Source organism: Scyliorhinus canicula, chromosome 2 (assembly GCF_902713615.1).
Source record: "Scyliorhinus canicula chromosome 2, sScyCan1.1, whole genome shotgun sequence".
In the NCBI taxonomy this organism is placed as follows: domain Eukaryota; kingdom Metazoa; phylum Chordata; class Chondrichthyes; order Carcharhiniformes; family Scyliorhinidae; genus Scyliorhinus; species Scyliorhinus canicula.
In genome coordinates, this window is record NC_052147.1 from 151,976,329 (window position 1) to 151,993,364 (window position 17,036).

General features: G+C 46.8%; 1 protein-coding gene across 5 annotated transcripts in view; it reads left to right on the plus strand.

The window, feature by feature from the left end:
- Positions 1 to 17,036, plus strand: part of nbeal1 (neurobeachin-like 1) — a 355,441-nt gene that overhangs the window by 227,181 nt on the left and 111,224 nt on the right. For all 5 annotated transcript variants that reach the window (XM_038787846.1, XM_038787851.1, XM_038787847.1 and 2 more), the window contains 3 exons: positions 2,360 to 2,543; positions 4,788 to 4,921; positions 9,918 to 10,077. In XM_038787846.1, coding sequence (XP_038643774.1) covers positions 2,360 to 2,543; positions 4,788 to 4,921; positions 9,918 to 10,077 — 478 coding nt within the window. The remainder of the gene's footprint in view (positions 1 to 2,359; positions 2,544 to 4,787; positions 4,922 to 9,917; positions 10,078 to 17,036) is intronic.

Consider the following 17,036-nt stretch of genomic DNA (forward strand, 5'->3'; position numbering starts at 1 on the left):
TTCCATTTGCCTTCTTAATCACCTGTTGCACTTGTAAACCAACCTTCTGTGACTCATGCACTAGCACACCCAAGTCTCTCTGAACAGCGGCATGCTTTAATATTTTATCGTTTAAATAATAATCCCGTTTGCTGTTATTCCTACCAAAATGGATAACCTCACATTTGTCAACATTGTATTCCATCTGCCAGACCCGAGCCCATTCACTTAACCTATCCAAATCCCTCTGCAGACTTCCAGTATACTCTGCACTTTTCGCTTTACCAGTCATCTTAGTGTAATCTGCAAACTTGGACACATTGCCCTTGGTCCCTAACTCCAAATCATCTATGTAAATTGTGAACAATTGTGGGCCGAACACGGATCCCTGAGGGACACCACTAGCTACTGATTGCCAACCAGAGAAACACCCATTTATCCCAACTCTTTGCTTTCTATTAATTAACCAATCCTCTATCCATGCTACTACTTTACCCTTAATGCCATGCATCTTTATCTTATGCAGCAACCTTTTGTGTGGCACCTTGTCAAAGGCTTTCTGGAAATCCAGATATACCACATCCATCGGCTCCCCCTTATCTACTGCACTGGTAATGTCCTCAAAAAATTCCACTAAATTAGTTAGGCATGACCTGCCTTTTACGAACCCATGCTGCGTCTGCCCAATGGGACAATTTCTATCCAGATGCCTCGCAATTTCTTCCTTGATGATAGGTTCCAGCATCTTCCCTATTACCGAAGTTAAGCTCACTGGCCTATAATTTCCTGCTTTCTGCCTACCTCCTTTTTTAAACAGTGGCGTCACGTTTGCTAATTTCCAATCCACCGGGACCACCCCAGAGTAGTGAATTTTGGTAAATTATCACTAGTGCATCTGCAATTTCCCTAGCCATCTCTTTTAGCACTCTGGGATGCATTCCATCAGGGCCAGGTGACTTGTCTACCTTTAGCTCCATTAGCTTGCCCATCACTCCCTCCTTAGTGATAACAATCCTCTCAAGGTCCTCACCTGTCATAGCCTCATTTCTATCAGTCGCTGGCATGTTATTTGTGTCTTCCACTGTGAAGACCGACCCAAAAAACCTGTTCAGTTCCTCAGCCATTTCCTCATCTCCCATTATTAAAACTCCCTTCTCATCCTCTAAAGGACCAATATTTACCTTAGCCACTCTTTTTTGTCTTATATATTTGTAAAAACTTTTACTGTCTGTTTTTATATTCTGAGCAAGTTTACTCTCATACTCTATCTTACTCTTCTTTATAGCTTTTTTAGTAGCTTTCTGTTGGCCCCTAAAGATTTCCCAGTCCTCTAATCTCCCAGCAATCTTTGCCACTTTATATGCTTTTTCCTTCAGTTTGATACTCTCCCTTATTTCCTTAGATATCCACGGTCGATTTTCCCTCTTTCTTCCGTCCTTCCTTTTTGTTGGTATAAACCTTTGCTGAGCACTGTGAAAAATCGCTTGGAAGGTTCTCCACTGTTCCTCAACTGTTCCACCATAAAGTCTTAGCTCCCAGTCTACCTTAGCTAGTTCTTCTCTCATCCCCTTGTAATCTCCTTTGTTTAAACACAAAACACTAGTATTTGATTTTACTTTCTCACCCTCCATCTGTATTTTAAATTCCACCATATTGTGATCGCTCCTTCCGAGAGGATCCCTAACTATGAGATCATGAATCAATCCTGTCTCATTACACAGGACAAGACCTAGGACCGCTTGTTCCCTCGTAGGTTCCATTACATACTGATGCAGTTGATGTGGAATGGGAACCACTTGCCCTGATATAGGTGTCCACCCATTCTGTATGTGGACAGTTTAAGCGCTGTGGGCTTAGGAAGCTGACAGGGTCCTTTGGATATTCAGCCAGGTATCCATCAGGCATCCGGTAACTGTTTTGGCAATTCATTAAGTGCTTACCCTGTAAGAAGCTCTGCTGATTGTAGCCGAAGTTGGGTCTTCCAATAATTTCAGTCACATTAACATCTGGATGCCACTGCAACAGTCATAAGAAGCAATAGCTAAGTGGAGATTGCCTGTTGTAATATACAATTTTGGTTACTTACCCAATGATTTAGCAGATAATCAATTTGAAAAGCTAAAGGCCAGTGGAAGGGTCAAATGAATACTGGGAGGACCCGCTTTGTCTAATTTCTCCTCCTCCCTAATGCCTCCCAGTCCAAGACAGAGCACTATCATGCAGCAGATTGAATGGAAAGAGTTGCTGAAACTTAGCATTGAAGAAATTGGAATTTGAAAATCAATCACTGTTGTATTGTTGAAGCATGTACAACAGCTTCAATTATACAATTTAAATGTCTTTCTACAGATAGATAATAAAATTATTTTTTATTCGGCAGGATATGATCAATTGCGCTGGTGGTCTCAATGTTCTCTTCCCACTGTTGGAGCAAATGTGCAATCTGGGAACCCAGGGGTTGATGAAAAATGGAGACAATCTTGGGGGATCTGACTTTGTGACCCCTGAAGCGTCCACCCCTGCTGAAGGTGACTGGGTGGTGATCCCTTCAACTAGAGCTTCTGGTGAGGCTTCATTGTAGTTGCATTGGGCTTGTGATCTAAAAATTTTGCAATGAGTCAGCTAGTCTCGATAGATATATGTATTGTCGTTGTCTGTTGCCACATGACAGACCAGTTCTGTGTGAAAAATTCTCAGTTAAAATGAATGAAGTATTAGAATAATGTCCTTCTTAATTGTCAAGTCTTTAAACAATGATCAGGAATTTTAAAAAATGTGTTTTATTCTTTTGTGGGGTATGGGCATCGCTGGCTAGGCCAGCACTTTTACTGCCTAACCCTAATTGCCGTTGACAAGGTGATGGTGAGGAGCCTTCTTGAACCTCTGTAGTCTCTGTGGTGTATGTACATCACTGTGCTGTTGTGGAGGGAGTTCCATGATTTTTACCCAGGCGGCAGTGAAGGAACGGCTGATATATTTCCAAGACAAGATGGGAGTGGTTTGAAGGGAAACCTCCAGATAGTGGTGTTCCCAGGTATTGTGGATCTTGTCTGTCCAGGTGGGAGAGATTGCAGGTTTGGAAGGTGATTGATTAGTTAAAGTTTGAAAATTGCTTGAATTAACCCTTCAAATGTTGTACAACATTTACTGTAGCATTGACATTTCAACATCTTTTATACAATTCTCACCCACATCTTTGTTCCTAATCTGCTTTTGATTAAAACTCTGATCGTAGTTGAGATTGTGGAGTGGCATGGTGGCACAGCGATTAACACTATTGCCTCAGTCCCAGGGACCCGGGTTCAATTCTGGCCTTGAGTGACTGCGTGGTGTTCGCATGTTCTCCCCGTGTGTGCGTGGGTTTCCTCTGGGTGCTCTAGTTTCCTCCCACAGTCCAAAGATGTGCAGGTTAGATGGAATGGCCATGCTAAATTTTCTCTTAGGGTCCAAAGATGTGCAGACTAGGTGGGTTATGGGGATAGGGCAGAGGAGTGGGCCTATGTAGGGTGCTCTTTCGGAGGGTTATTGCAGACTTGATGGGCCAGATGACCTCCTTCTGCACCTATAGAGATTCAATGATTCTGTGGATCACTCGTGTATAGGGGTGAATGATGTTGCAGTTACAGGGTTTGCAATGTTCACTAACCAGGCTTCTTTCAAGATGATTAAAAATTCTTTCATGGGGATTTGGGTGTCACTGGCAAGGCCAGCATTTGTTGCCCGTCCCGAATTACTCTTGAACTGAGTCTCTCACTCAGCCATTTCTGAGGGTCAGTCAAGAGTCAGAGATCATGGATTTTACAGTGCAGAAGGAGGCCATTCGGCCCATTGAATCTGCACCAGCCCTTGGAAACAGCACCCTAACTAAGTCCACACCTCCACCCTATCCTAGTAACCCCACCTAACCTTTTCTGGACACTATGGGCAATTTAGCATGGCCAATCCACCTAACCTGCACATCTTTGGACTGTGGGAGGAAACCAGAGCACCTGGAGGAAACCCACAGTGGGTCTGGAGTTGGATATAGGCCAGACCAGGTAGTGTTGTCAAATTTCTTTCCCTAAAGTGATGGGCGTTTACAATAATTGACAATAGTTTTATGGTCAACATTACTGAAACTAGCTTTCAATTTTGTTAATTAAATTTAAATTCCACTAGCTGCCATGGTGGGTTCCATGGTGAAATTTGAAACCCATTTCTCCATTAGCCTCGTTCTCTGGAGTACCAGTCCAGCGACATTACCACTACGTCATATAATCCCCCGAGTGCTGCCAACTGCAGCCTATTTAAAGGCTTGTGCAAGCCCACTGTCGCTTTTTTGCTTTATACCTCTATTCTATACCTTTAAATGCAAACCAAGAATTCTTATGGCCTAATCTGTATTTGCTAAGTTCAGTTTAAAAATTTGGAATTTAACTTAAGACGGTCAAATACCGGGAGCTTGCAAACATTCTAGGGATTGTGAAGTAGATTGTAGGAGAATTTGTGCGAGGGAAAAGTAGGGAATTCATGAATTTGATTTTCTGCCTCAATGGGGCTGTTTAGCACAGGGCTAAATCGCTGGCTTTGAAAGCAGACCAAGCAGGTCAGCAGCACGGCTCGATTCCCGTAACAGCCTTCCCGAACAGGCGCCGGAATGTGGTGACTAGGGGCTTTTCACAGTAACTTCATTTGAAGCCTACTCGTGACAATAAGCGATTTTCATTTCATTTAATTTCATGAAATTATTTGTCTTTCATTGACCATAGGAGTCAGCATATTGTGGCCATGATTGTTCTCGAGTGTGATTATCTGTGTGTGATTTACAGAGGCCAGACTGGAAAAGAACCCCGTGGCTACATTCCTCTTGACAATAAAACATTTCATTCGAAGGCATTCAATCAATCAGGAAAACCTGCTTCACTCCCATGGAGTTGCCACCTTGGGCACCTTGCTGCAGAAGGTAGGGAAGCTCTTTCCTATATATCCTGTATATACTTACAAACAACAACAATTTCCATTCACATCGTACCGTTAATGTGATAAAACATCCCATGGTGCTTTACAGAAGCATTATGGGACAACATCTAGCAGTGAGTCACATAAGGAGTTGTTAAATCAGATGAACGAAAGCTTGCTCACAAAGAGAGACGTTTTTGGAGTATCTTCAAGGAGCATTTAGTAAAATAGAGGTGGAGAGAAATGGGGAGGGAATTCCAGGGGCTCAATCTCCAGCCACGCTCCTGTTCGGGCGAATGGAGGGTGTGGCGTGGCAAGTAGATGCTGGGAGATCCCTCTTCTGGGATCTGCCAGGCTTGCCACATCTCACAAGATCTAATGGGATCTCGCTAGACATTGTGATCTGAATTCCGCCCATTATGGGTGGGATCCGTGTTTTGGAAATCTGCATATTAGATTGAGACAGCGAGTCTCACTCAAATATGCGCTCGCCTGATCTATTGAGGTCTGGGATCTAATCCTTTCACCTTGGAGACCTTGGGCAAGTGCTATTCAGTGTTGGTCCCCACAAATGGGGTTGTGCCACCAGGCTGCCATTCTGGCACTGCCAAGCTGCAGATATGGCACTGCCAGCTAGCAGGGGCAGTGTCAGGGTGCAGTGCCAAGGTGCCAGGCTGGGATTTTTCCCGTGCTGAGGACTGGGTCTGGGGTACCCTGCCCATGTGAGGTGGGATGTTGGGGGGGGGGGTGAATTAGGACTTTGGAGGGCTCCGGGTGTCCAATCGGGTGAGGGGGGACGGTTGAGAGTTCAGGACACCATTTAAAAATGCCTTCCTGATCGCCTCCTGCACTCCTGCACTGAGAAGTTTTTTACAAATTCATTTACGGGATGTAGATGTTGCTGGGTAGGCCAGCATTTATTGCCCATCCCTAGTTTTCCTTCAGAAGGTGGTGGGTTGCCTTCTTGAACCGCTGCAATCATTGAGGTGTAGGTACACCAACAATGCTGTTCGAAGGAGGATTCCAGGATATTGCCTAGCGATAGTGAAGGAGCAGCGATATATTTTCACATCAGGGTGATGAGTGACTTGAAGGGAAATCTCCAGATGGTGGGGTCCCAAGCATCTGCTGCCCTTGTCCTTCTAGATAGTAGTGGTAGTGGATTTGGACGGTCTAAGGATCTTTGGTGAGGTACTGCAGTACATCCTGTAGATAGTACACAAGACTGCCACTGTTCGTCGGTAATGGGAGTGTTTGAATGTTTGTGGAAAGGGGAGCATTTAAGCGGGCTGTTTTGTCCTGCATGGTGTAGAGCTTCTTGAGTGTTGTTGGAGTTGCACTCGTTCAGGCAAGTGGAGAGTATTCCATTACACTCCTGACTTGTGCCGTGTAGATGGTGGACAGGCTTTTGGGGGGGGGGGGGGGGGGGGGGCGTAGGACGTAGGATTCCTTGTCTTTGACCTGTCCTGGTAGCCACAGTATTAATGTGGCTAGTCCAGTTCAGTCTCTGATCAGTGGTAACCCCCAGGATGTTTATTGTGGGGGTTTCAGCGATGGTAATGCCATTGAATGTCAAAGGGCGGTGGTTAGATCCTCTCTTGTAGAAGATGGTCATTGCCTGCCACTTGTGTGTGCGAATGTAACTTGCCACTTGTCAGCCCAAGCCTGGATATTGTCCAAGTCTTGCTGCATTTGGACATGGACTGCTTCATTATCTGAGGTGTCGAGAATGGTATTGAAAATTGTACAGTCACCCGCAAACATCCCCACTGATTAAGTGCCGCTTGGTAGCGCTGTTGATGACTCCTTCCAACACTTGTTGATGATGGATAGTAGACTGATAGGGTGGTAATTGGCTGGGTTGGATTTGTCCTGTTTCAGAACACACCTAGAACATAGAACATAGAACACTACAATGCAGTACGGGCCCTTCGGCCCTCGATGTTGCGCCGACCTGTGAAACCATCTGAAGCCTATCTGACCTACTCTATTCCATTTTCATCCATATGTCTATCCAGTGACCACTTAAATGCCCTTAAAGTTGGCGAGTCTACTACTGTTGCAGGCAGGGCGTTCCACACCCCTACTACTCTCTTGAGTAAAGAAACTGCCTCTGACATCTGTCCTATATCTATCACCCCTCAATTTAAAGCTATGTCCCCTCGTGTTGGTCATCACCATCCGAGGAAAAAGACTCTCACTGTCCACCCTATCTAACCCTCTGACTATCTTATATGTCTCTATTAAGTCACCTCTCAGCCTTCTCCTCTCTAACAAAAACAACCTCAATTCCCTGAGCCTTTCCTCGTAAGACCTTCCCTCCATACCAGGCAACATCCTAGTAAATCTCCTCTGAACCCTTTCCAAAGCTTCCACATCCTTCCTATAATGTGGTGACCAGAACTGCACGCAGTATTCCAGGTGCGGCCGCACCAGAGTTATGTACAGCTGCAGCATGACCTTGTGGCTCCGAAACTCAATCCCCCTGCTGATAAAGGCTAGCACACCATATGCCTTCTTAACAGCCCTATTAACCTGGGTGGCAACTTTCAGGGATTTATGTACCTGGATGCCGAGATCTCTCTGTTCATCTACACTACCAAGAATCTTGCCATTAGCCCAGTACTCTGCATTCCTGTTACTCCTTCCAAAGTGAACCACCTCACACTTTTCCGCATTAAACTCCATCTGCCACCTCTCAGCCCAGCTCTGCAGCTTATCTATGTCCCTCTGTATCCTATAACATCCTTCAGCACTATCCACAACTCCACCGACCTTCGTGTCATCTGCAAATTTACTAACCCATCCTTCTACACCCTCTTCCAGGTCATTTATAAAAATGACAAACAGCAGTGGCCCCAAAACAGATCCTTGCGGTACACCACTAGTAACTGAACTCCAGGATGAACATTTGCCATCAACCACCACCCTCTGTCTTCTTTCAGCTAGCCAATTACTGATCCAAACCACTAAATCATCTTCAATTCCATACTTCCTTATTTTCTGCAATAGCCTACCGTGGGGAACCTTATCAAACGCCTTACTGAAATCCATATACACCACATCAACAGCTTTACCCTGATCCACCTGTTTGGTCACCTTCTCAAAAAACTCAATAAGGTTTGTGAGGCATGACCTACCCTTCACAAAACCGTGTTGACTATCGCTAATCAACTTGTTCTTTTCAAGATGATTATAAACCCTATCTCTTATAACCTTTTCCAACATTTTACCCACAACCGAAGTAAGGCTCACAGGTCTATAATTACCAGGGTTGTCTCTACTCCCCTTCTTGAACAAGGGGACAACATTTGCTATCCTCCAGTCTTCCGGCACTATTCCTGTCGACAAAGGCGACATAAAGATCAAGGACAAAGGCTCTGCAATCTCCTCCCTGGCTTCCCAGAGAATCCTAGGATAAATCCCATCTGGCCCAGGGGACTTATCTATTTTGACATTTTCCAAAATTGCTAACACCTCCTCCATTTGAACCTCAATTCCATCTAGCCTGGTCGACTGAACCTGAGTGTTCTCCTCGACAACATTGTCTTTCTCCAGTGTAAACACTGATGAAAAATATCCATTTAACGCTTCCCCTATCTCCTCTGATTCCACACACAACTTTCCACTACTATCCTTGATTGGCCCTAATCTTACTCTAGTCATTCTTTTGTTCCTGATATACCTATAGAAAGCCTTGGGGTTTTCCTTGATCCTATCCGCCAACGACCTATCCGCCTACCTGGGTAATGTTTCACATTGCCGGGTAGATGCCAGCGTTGTAGCTGTACTGTAACGGCTGGTGGAGCTCCTCAGTGCAGGAATCAGGACTAAGTGCTGAGGCGCCAGATTGCAACAAAGTTCCGTTAGATAGTGTGATGTTTCTCGGTGCTGGGAGCACCAGGAAACACCTGGCTAAACTCGCTCAACACTGGACTCTGCTGCTTTTCGGTTAGATCGAGCCCCAGACCTCGGGGCCTAGGCAGGTGAAGGCACCGACCGGCAGTCTTGGGACAATTTTAAATGATATATGCTCGGGAATCCAGTATTGACCTAGTGCAGAGCACAAGGGGTATTGTAGGGCTCTGAGATTATGGGGATGAGGAGGAATAAGACTATGGAGTGATTTTTAAAAAATGGATTGAAATTTTAAAATCAAGGCATTAATTCTTGATCAGGAGCCAACGTAAATCATCGTGCACAGAGGAGTTGGGTGAGAAGGGCCATGAGCAGCAGAGTTTTAGATGACCTCGTTTGCCGAGGGAAGCATGTGCGAGAATAATCAAATCTGCAAGAAAGGCATGGATCAAGATTTCTTCAGCATGTAAGCTGAGGGCAGATTGAAGTTGGGCATGTTAGACAGGTGGAAATGGGCGATCTTGGTGATGGTGCGGATGTGTGAGTCAGATATGTAAATAGTCTGGTTAAACCTAAGATACTAGCCAGTGAGAGGGACCGAATCAGTGGTGAAGGAGTGGAGTTTGTCATGGTTCGAGGGCAATGTTTTCTCTCTTTCCAATATTAAATTGGAGCTGATCTTTGCTCATCCAGTACTGCATGTCGGACAAGCAGTCAGACAATTTAAAAATGGAGGCGGCGTCAAGAGCGCGCATACAAAATTAATTAGCAAGACCAGCGTGCCCACCAGACCTGCCTGTTGGCATAAAGATCAGTCTTTCTCGCTGAATTGGTCTTCCCATTGTGAATGTTTATTTTTAAATATTGTTCTCGGGATGTGGGCATTACAGACTAGGCCAGCATTTGCCCATCCCTAATTGCCCTTGGAAAATACGGCCGTGAGCCACCTTCTGGAGCCACTGCAGTCTGTGCAGTGCAGATACATCCATAATGCTGTTAGGAAGGGAGTTCTGGATTTTGACTCAGCAACGCTGCAGGAACAGTGATCTAGTTCCCAATTTTGTGTGATTAATCTGCAGTGTTTTCCATTCATGAGTATATTTATCAGAGCTGTAACGTTTCTTAAATCTCTTGTGTGGCAGATTCCAAATAGCTTAGTGGATGTGAACATGTTGGTAGCTGTGCAATTACTGATCGAACAAGCAAACGTAGAGAAGAATACCCAGCTTCTGCATCAGATGTACCAACACCTGCTATTTGACTTTCGAGTCTGGAGCCGTGGGGATTTTCCATTCCGAATTGGCAAGTACATTTTCTTGGCCATTACAGTGGATATAACTCAGATTAGATGCAGTGCAGAGAAAGAATGAAAGAAAGTACCCACATTTATGCAGTGCCTTTCATGATTCCAGGAGATCGAAAGGTGCTTTACAGCCAATTAAATACTTTTGAACTGTCAACATTGTTGTAACATAGGAAAAACAGCAGCCATTTTATATTTGACAAGTTCCCACAAACAGCAATGAAACAGTGACCAGATAATCTGAATTTCCTACTGGTTTTGGGTGAGGGATAAAGGTCGATCAGGACACCAAGGAGAACTCTCTCCTTATCATCAAACTTGTGCCTTAGGGTTTTCTATAATGCACTGAAAACCTCGCCCAAAAACGACTGTACCTCCGATAGTGAGGCATTCCCACCCAGTATTACACTGGAGTGACAGCTGGAAATTTGTGCTTAATTCCTGGCGTGTAGCTTGCACTTAAAACCTGCATATTAAAAGGTCATAGTGCAACAGGGCAGGTTTTACGCCCCTGACTGCCCCACACAGGAAAGTGTTTTGTAATCTTAGAGACATAATCTATCAATTTTCAACTGTTGGTCAATCCACATATGAATGGAATATGTGAGGGCATTTTAACATCCACAATAAATGTTTTAACAAGCTAGAAAATTTATATTATGGCTGTATCATTGGGTGTCAAACCTAAGATTGGGATTAGAATGCGGCCCCTTTAAGCGTTGTCCAAAATGCAAACAAAGTTGATGGGTTAAAGGTCCCAGTCGAACAAACATAAGGATCTTACGTGAAGTTATTCTGGACAGTCTCTGCAGGATAAAGCTTCCCATGAATTGGCCCAGGTCTGGTGTAGAAAATGAGTAATAAAACAAAAATGCTGGAAAACTAAGCTTGTCTGGCACCATCTGTAGGGAGAAACAGAGTTAATGTTTCGAGTCCATATGACCTTTTAGGGGCTGGTTCAGCACAGGGCTAAATTGCTGGCTTTTAAGCAGACCAAGGCAGGCCAGCAGCACGGTTCAATTCCCGTACCAGCCTCCCCGAACCAGGGCCGGAATGTGGCGACTAAGGGCTTTTCACAGTAATTTCATTTGAAGCCTACTTGTGACAAGAAGCAATTTTCATTTCATTTCATAGAGCTGAAGAGAGGTAGAAATATGATGGATTTTATACTGTTGAAGAGAGGGGTTGGAGCAGGCAAAGCAAAATAGTAGTCAGGAATAGGTTGCCGCTCAGGAGAGATTTGACACAGATATCATGGACACAAGACAAAGGGAGTGTTTTAAAAAATATATTTTTAGTCCCCTTTTTCACATTTTCTCCCAAATTTACACCCAACAATAATCAGTAACGAATGTAATGTCAATCCCGATATCAATAACGATCCCATCCTCCCACCAAACCCCAAACATTAGCCAGCATGTTGACATAAACAAATGACAAAAGGGAACCAGCAATCATCCATTGTGACCATTAACACATACAGTCCCCCCCCAGCCCCCCTCCCTAATGTTCGATGTAATCCAATTCTCGAAAGTGCACAATGAATAACGCCCATGAATTGTAGAACCCTTCCATCCTTCCCCTCAGTTCAAATTTGACCTTTTCAAGTGTCAAGAATTTCAGCAGGTCCCCCGCCACGCCAGGGCACAGGGTGGAGAGGTTGATCTCCACCCCAACAGGATCCGCCTTTGGGCGATCAACGAGGCGAAGGCTACAACATCTGCCTCCGCACCCGTTTCAAACCCCGGCTAGCCCGACACCCCGAGTATGGTCTCCCAAGGGCCTGGGTCCAGTTTCACATGCACCACTTTAGAGATTATCCTAAACACCTCCTTCCAGTAATCCTCCAGTTTTGGACAGGGCCAAAACATATGACTGAGGTTTGTGGGGCCCCTACTACAACGTTCACACACATCTTCTACCACCTCAAAGAGCCGGCTCATTCTCGCCCTTGTAAGTTGTGCTCTATGCATCACCTTTAATTGTATCAGCCCCAACCTCGCACACAAGGTGGAGGTGTTCACCCTCCGGAGCACCTCACACCAGAACCCCTCCTCCATACCCTCTCCCAACTCTTCCTCCCACTTTGTCTTGATCCCTTCCAGCGGCACCTTCTCCTCCTCCAAATTAGCCCCGTAAACCACCAACACGGTCCCCCTTCTTCAGTCCCCCAGTCGTCAGCACCTCCTCCAGGAATGTGGAAGCCAGTTCTACTGGGAAGCTCTGTATCTCCTTTCTGGCAAAGTGTCGAACCTGCATGTATCGAAATATTTCCCCCTGCTCCAGCCCATACTTTGCTCCCAGCTCCTTCAATCCCACAAACCAACCCCCAAGAAACAAATCTTTTAGTGTCCTAATTCCTTTCTTCTCCCGTCTCTGAAAATTTCCATCCCACTTCCCTGGCTCAAATCTATGGTTCCCCCGAATCGGCATTTCCCTTGACCCTGCCCCAACCCAAAGTGCTGTCGAAACTGCCGCTTAATTTGTCAACGAAGCTATTACTACCGGACTCGCTCAGTATCTCCCCGGGGCCGTCGGGAGCGAAGCTGTCGCGATCGCCTTCAATCCCGACCCCCTACCCAAACTCTCCTCCATTCTGACCCATTGGGAGTCAACCCCTCTGACCCAGCTCCGTACCTTCTCCACATTCGCCGCCCAGCAATAATACATCAGGTTTGGAAGACCTAAACCCCCTGCCTGCCTTTGTATCTGTAGTAGCACCTTTCTAATTCTGGCCACCTTCCCTCCCCGTATGAACAAGGTAATCATCCCTTCAATCTCTCCAAAAAATGCCTTTGGCAGGAAAATCGGCAGACATTGAAAAATAAACAAGAATCGTGGCGGCACATTGATTTTAACCGCTGTACCCGACCTGCCAGTGACAGAGGGAGACCATCCCACCTTGCCACATCAGCTTTTACCTTCCCCACCAAACTAAAAATGTACCCACGGAGCTGCCCCAATCCCGAGTAACCTGCACCCCCCAGGTATCCCTATGGAATTGCAGCCCCCCCAACCCTGCTCCCACCCCCGGCCGAGACACCACAAAATACTCACTCTTGTCTAGATTTAGTTTGTACCTCTAGAAAGACCCAAACACTCGAAGCAGATCCAGTATTCCCCCAATTGACACACTCGGTTCCAGCACGTATAACAGCAAGTCGTCGGCATATAAGGACACCCTATGCTCTATACCCCCCCGCACTATTCCTTTCCATACCTCCGAATTTCTAAACGCGGTGGCCAATGGCTCAATCACGAGTGCAAACAGCATGGGGGACATAGGACATCCCTGCCTAGTCCCACGGCGGAGAGGAAAGTATTCTGAGCTGATGTTATTTGTGCGGACACTGGCCCTCGGCTCCTTATATAATAGCTTTACTCAGTCCACAAATCTGGGTCCAATTCCAAACCGCTCCAGAACTACCATCAAGTACCCCCATTCTACCCGGTCAAACGCTTTCTTGGCGTCCAATGCCACAACCACCTCTGTTTCCTTCCCTTCCGCCAGTACCATAACCACGTTCAGTACCCTCGTAATGTTCGAAAAGAGCTGCCTCCCTCCCACAAACCCCGTCTGATCTTCACCTATCACCTTAGGGAGGCACTCCTCTCACCTACCTGCCAGTACCTTCGCCAATATATTTGCGTCTAAGTTTAAAAGTGGTATGGGCCTAAAAAAACGACCCACACTCTGTCGGATCCTTATCTTTCTTAAGTAACAGGGAAGTCAATGCCTGGCCCAAAGTTTGTGGTAACACCCCCCGTGCCTATCGCCTCCTCAAACATCCCCACCATCAGGGATGCCAGCTTATCCTTGAATTTTTTATACCATCCTACCAGAAACCCATCCGGCCCTGCCACCTTCCCCAACTGCATCCTCCCAATCGCATCTTTTATCTCCTGCTCCACTATCACCCCTCTAATGTAGCCCTGTCCCCCTTCCCTAACCTCGGATACTTCAGCCCATCTAGAAATTCTTGCATCCCCCGACCTCCCCCAGGTGTCTCTGACCTATGCAACCTCGTAGAATTCCTTAAAGACCTTGTTAATCTGATCTGGAGCTACCACCAACTTCTCAGCCCTTTCCCGCACCTGGACAATTTCCCTTGTCGCAGCCTCTCTACGGAGCTGACCTGCCAACATACTCTCAATGCTCGTAAACTGCCCCCCTTGCTCGCCTCAATTGGCATACCGCCTTCCTGGTAGATAGTCGGTCAAAGCACGCCTGGAGTTCCTTCCTCTTTTCCAACTTCGCTGGGTCCCTATCTTCTGCATACCTCCTATCTACCTCCAGCATCTCATCTATTACCCTCTGACATTCCAACCTCTTTTTGTCTAGCCTAGCCTTGAATGGGATCACCTCACCCCTCACCACCGCCTTTGAAGCCTCCCAGACAACCGCCTTCGACACCTCACTTGTGCAGTTAAAACCTACATATTCCTTGATTACTGTTTTAATTTTGTCATAGAACCCTCGGTCTCCCAACAGTCCCACATCTAACTTCCACCCTGGTCTCTGTACCATCCCCTTCTCCAGTACCATATCCACCCAATGCGGAGCATGATCTGATATTGCAATTGCCGAGTACTCCGAACCCTTAACCCCAGCCAGCAGCTCCTTCCCACCATGAAAAAGTCAATCCGCGAGTACACCTTATGGACCGCTGAGAAAACTAGTACTCCCCCTCCCTCGGGTGCAGACACATCCAAGGGCCCACCCCTCCCATTTCCACCATTAGCCTAGCCAGTGCCTTGCCCCCGCCCCCCCCCCCCCCCCCCCCCCCCCGACGGGACCAGCGAGCGCGGTTGTGACCTGTCCAATCTTGGCTCCAGCACCAAGTTCCAGTCCCCCCCCCTCATATGTGTCCAAGACAGGGACGGCCCCACACACCTTCTTCGCCAATCCCACATCATCCCAATTGGGACCATATACACTTAACAGCGCCACTAGCCTCCCCTCCACCGCCCCACTCACAATCACATACCTACCCCCTGATCAGCAACCACCTCCTCCATCTGGAACCATACCTTTTTGCTGACCATTACCACTACCCCTCGAGCCCTTCCGTCATATCCAGTATAAAACAATTGACTAACCCAGCACTTTTTAAGTCTCACTTGGTCCTTCACCCTCAGGTGATTCTCCTGCAGCATTGCTACATCGGCCTTCAAACTTTCAAGATGCGCAAGCACCCTTGACCTCTTGACTGGTCCTCCAACCCCCTCACGTTCCACGTGACTATCCTAACTGGGGTCTCTCACCCCTCCCCCCTTCTTAGCCACCATCACCATACCCCCGGGCCCTGCCCCATGAGCCTGACCAGTCCCTTTCCATTATTAACATCAAACACCCCCCCCCCCCCCCCCCCCCCGCCGCCGCCGCCAAGAATTCCCCTCTGCACTTCCCCTCAAAATCTCACCCAGTATCGATTCCCCCCTCCCCCCCCCCCAGCCGTCTTTAGTTAGTTGGGTGGTTCTCCACCCCCCCCCCCCCCCAAGGCATATTGTCCCCTCCCACCCAGTCCCAGAAGAAAAAGAATCTAACCCATGCAATTCAATGAAATAACATATAACCGTCGCAACAAAAAAAAAGAGGAGCAAAAATGCCAATCAAACCAAACAAAAACTTAAACTCCATAACAATGTGAAGTCAAGTAAGTTACAATACAGTTCAGTGAAAAGAAAGTTATAACATTTATACATTTTCCAGCTCCCCAATCACAGTCCACGATCCCTCTTCCAGCTCCGCTCCTCACTTCTGTCCCAAGCCTTCTGCCTCTATGAACACCTCAGCCGTCTCCACCGTTTCAAAATAAAAATCTTTGGCGTTGTACGTCACCCTCAGCTTTGTCCGGTACTCGCCCCGTGTTTGCGTGGGTTTCGCCCCCACAACCCAAAGATGTGCAAGGTAGGTGGATTGAACATGCTAAATTGTCCCTTAATTGGAAAAAATGAATTGGGTACTCTAAATTTTTAAAAAAAGCTTTGCCGGGTATACCATACCAAATCGCAGTCCCTTGTTGTACAGTGCCGCCTTCACTCGGCTGAACGCCGCTCGTCTCTTTGCCAACTCCGCCGTCAAGTCCTGGTAAATCCGAACTTTAGCACCATCCCACTGCACCTCCCGCTCCTGCTTCTCCCGGTTTAACACTTTCTCCTTCATGTGGATTTATGGAAGCAGATAATTACTGCTCTCTGCAGCTCATTTACTTTGGGGTTTCGGCCTTAACGACCGATGTGCCACGTCCAGTTCATACCGGGAGAGGTCTTCACCCACCCCTATCAACTCCACCAGCATCTTAGCAATGTACTCAGTTGGCCTTGAGCCCTCTTCCCCTTCAGGCAAGCACACAATTCTCAGATTTTGCCGCCTCGAGCGGTTCTCCAAGTCCTCGAGCTTTGCTCGGAGTCCTCTGTTGACCTCCACCACCCTCCACAGTTCATCTCCCATCGAGGTGAGCTGGTCGCTGCGCTGCGACACGGCCTCTGCCACTTCCTTCATCTTTTCACCCTGTTCTCTCACCTCGGCCGATGTCTTTGCCACATCTACCCTCACTGCGGCGATTGCCTCCTCCACCAATGATCTCAGTGCGACCGCCCTCTCCTTCCTCAATGCCTCCATGTGCCTCGCAAACTGCTTCTCCAGCTCCACAGCCATCACCTCGGTCATCCTTTCCAGTGTAAGTACCACCACACAGGCTGACATCCGCCATCTTGTCAGCGCTTTTACTGCTCCTCCCTTCTTCGCAACTGTTTTTGGCAAGTCTTAACCATTTGGTATTTTTCTCCTTCTTTCTTCAATCTCGAGATAAATAAATAATTTTCAAAAAATAATCAAAATAATTTCAAGAAAACTTTTTTTAAAATAATTCAGAAATCAAAGTTCACAAAATCTCTTTCCCTGGGACCGGACTCAAACATTCATTTTCAGCGGCAGCCACCTGTGTGCGCTGCT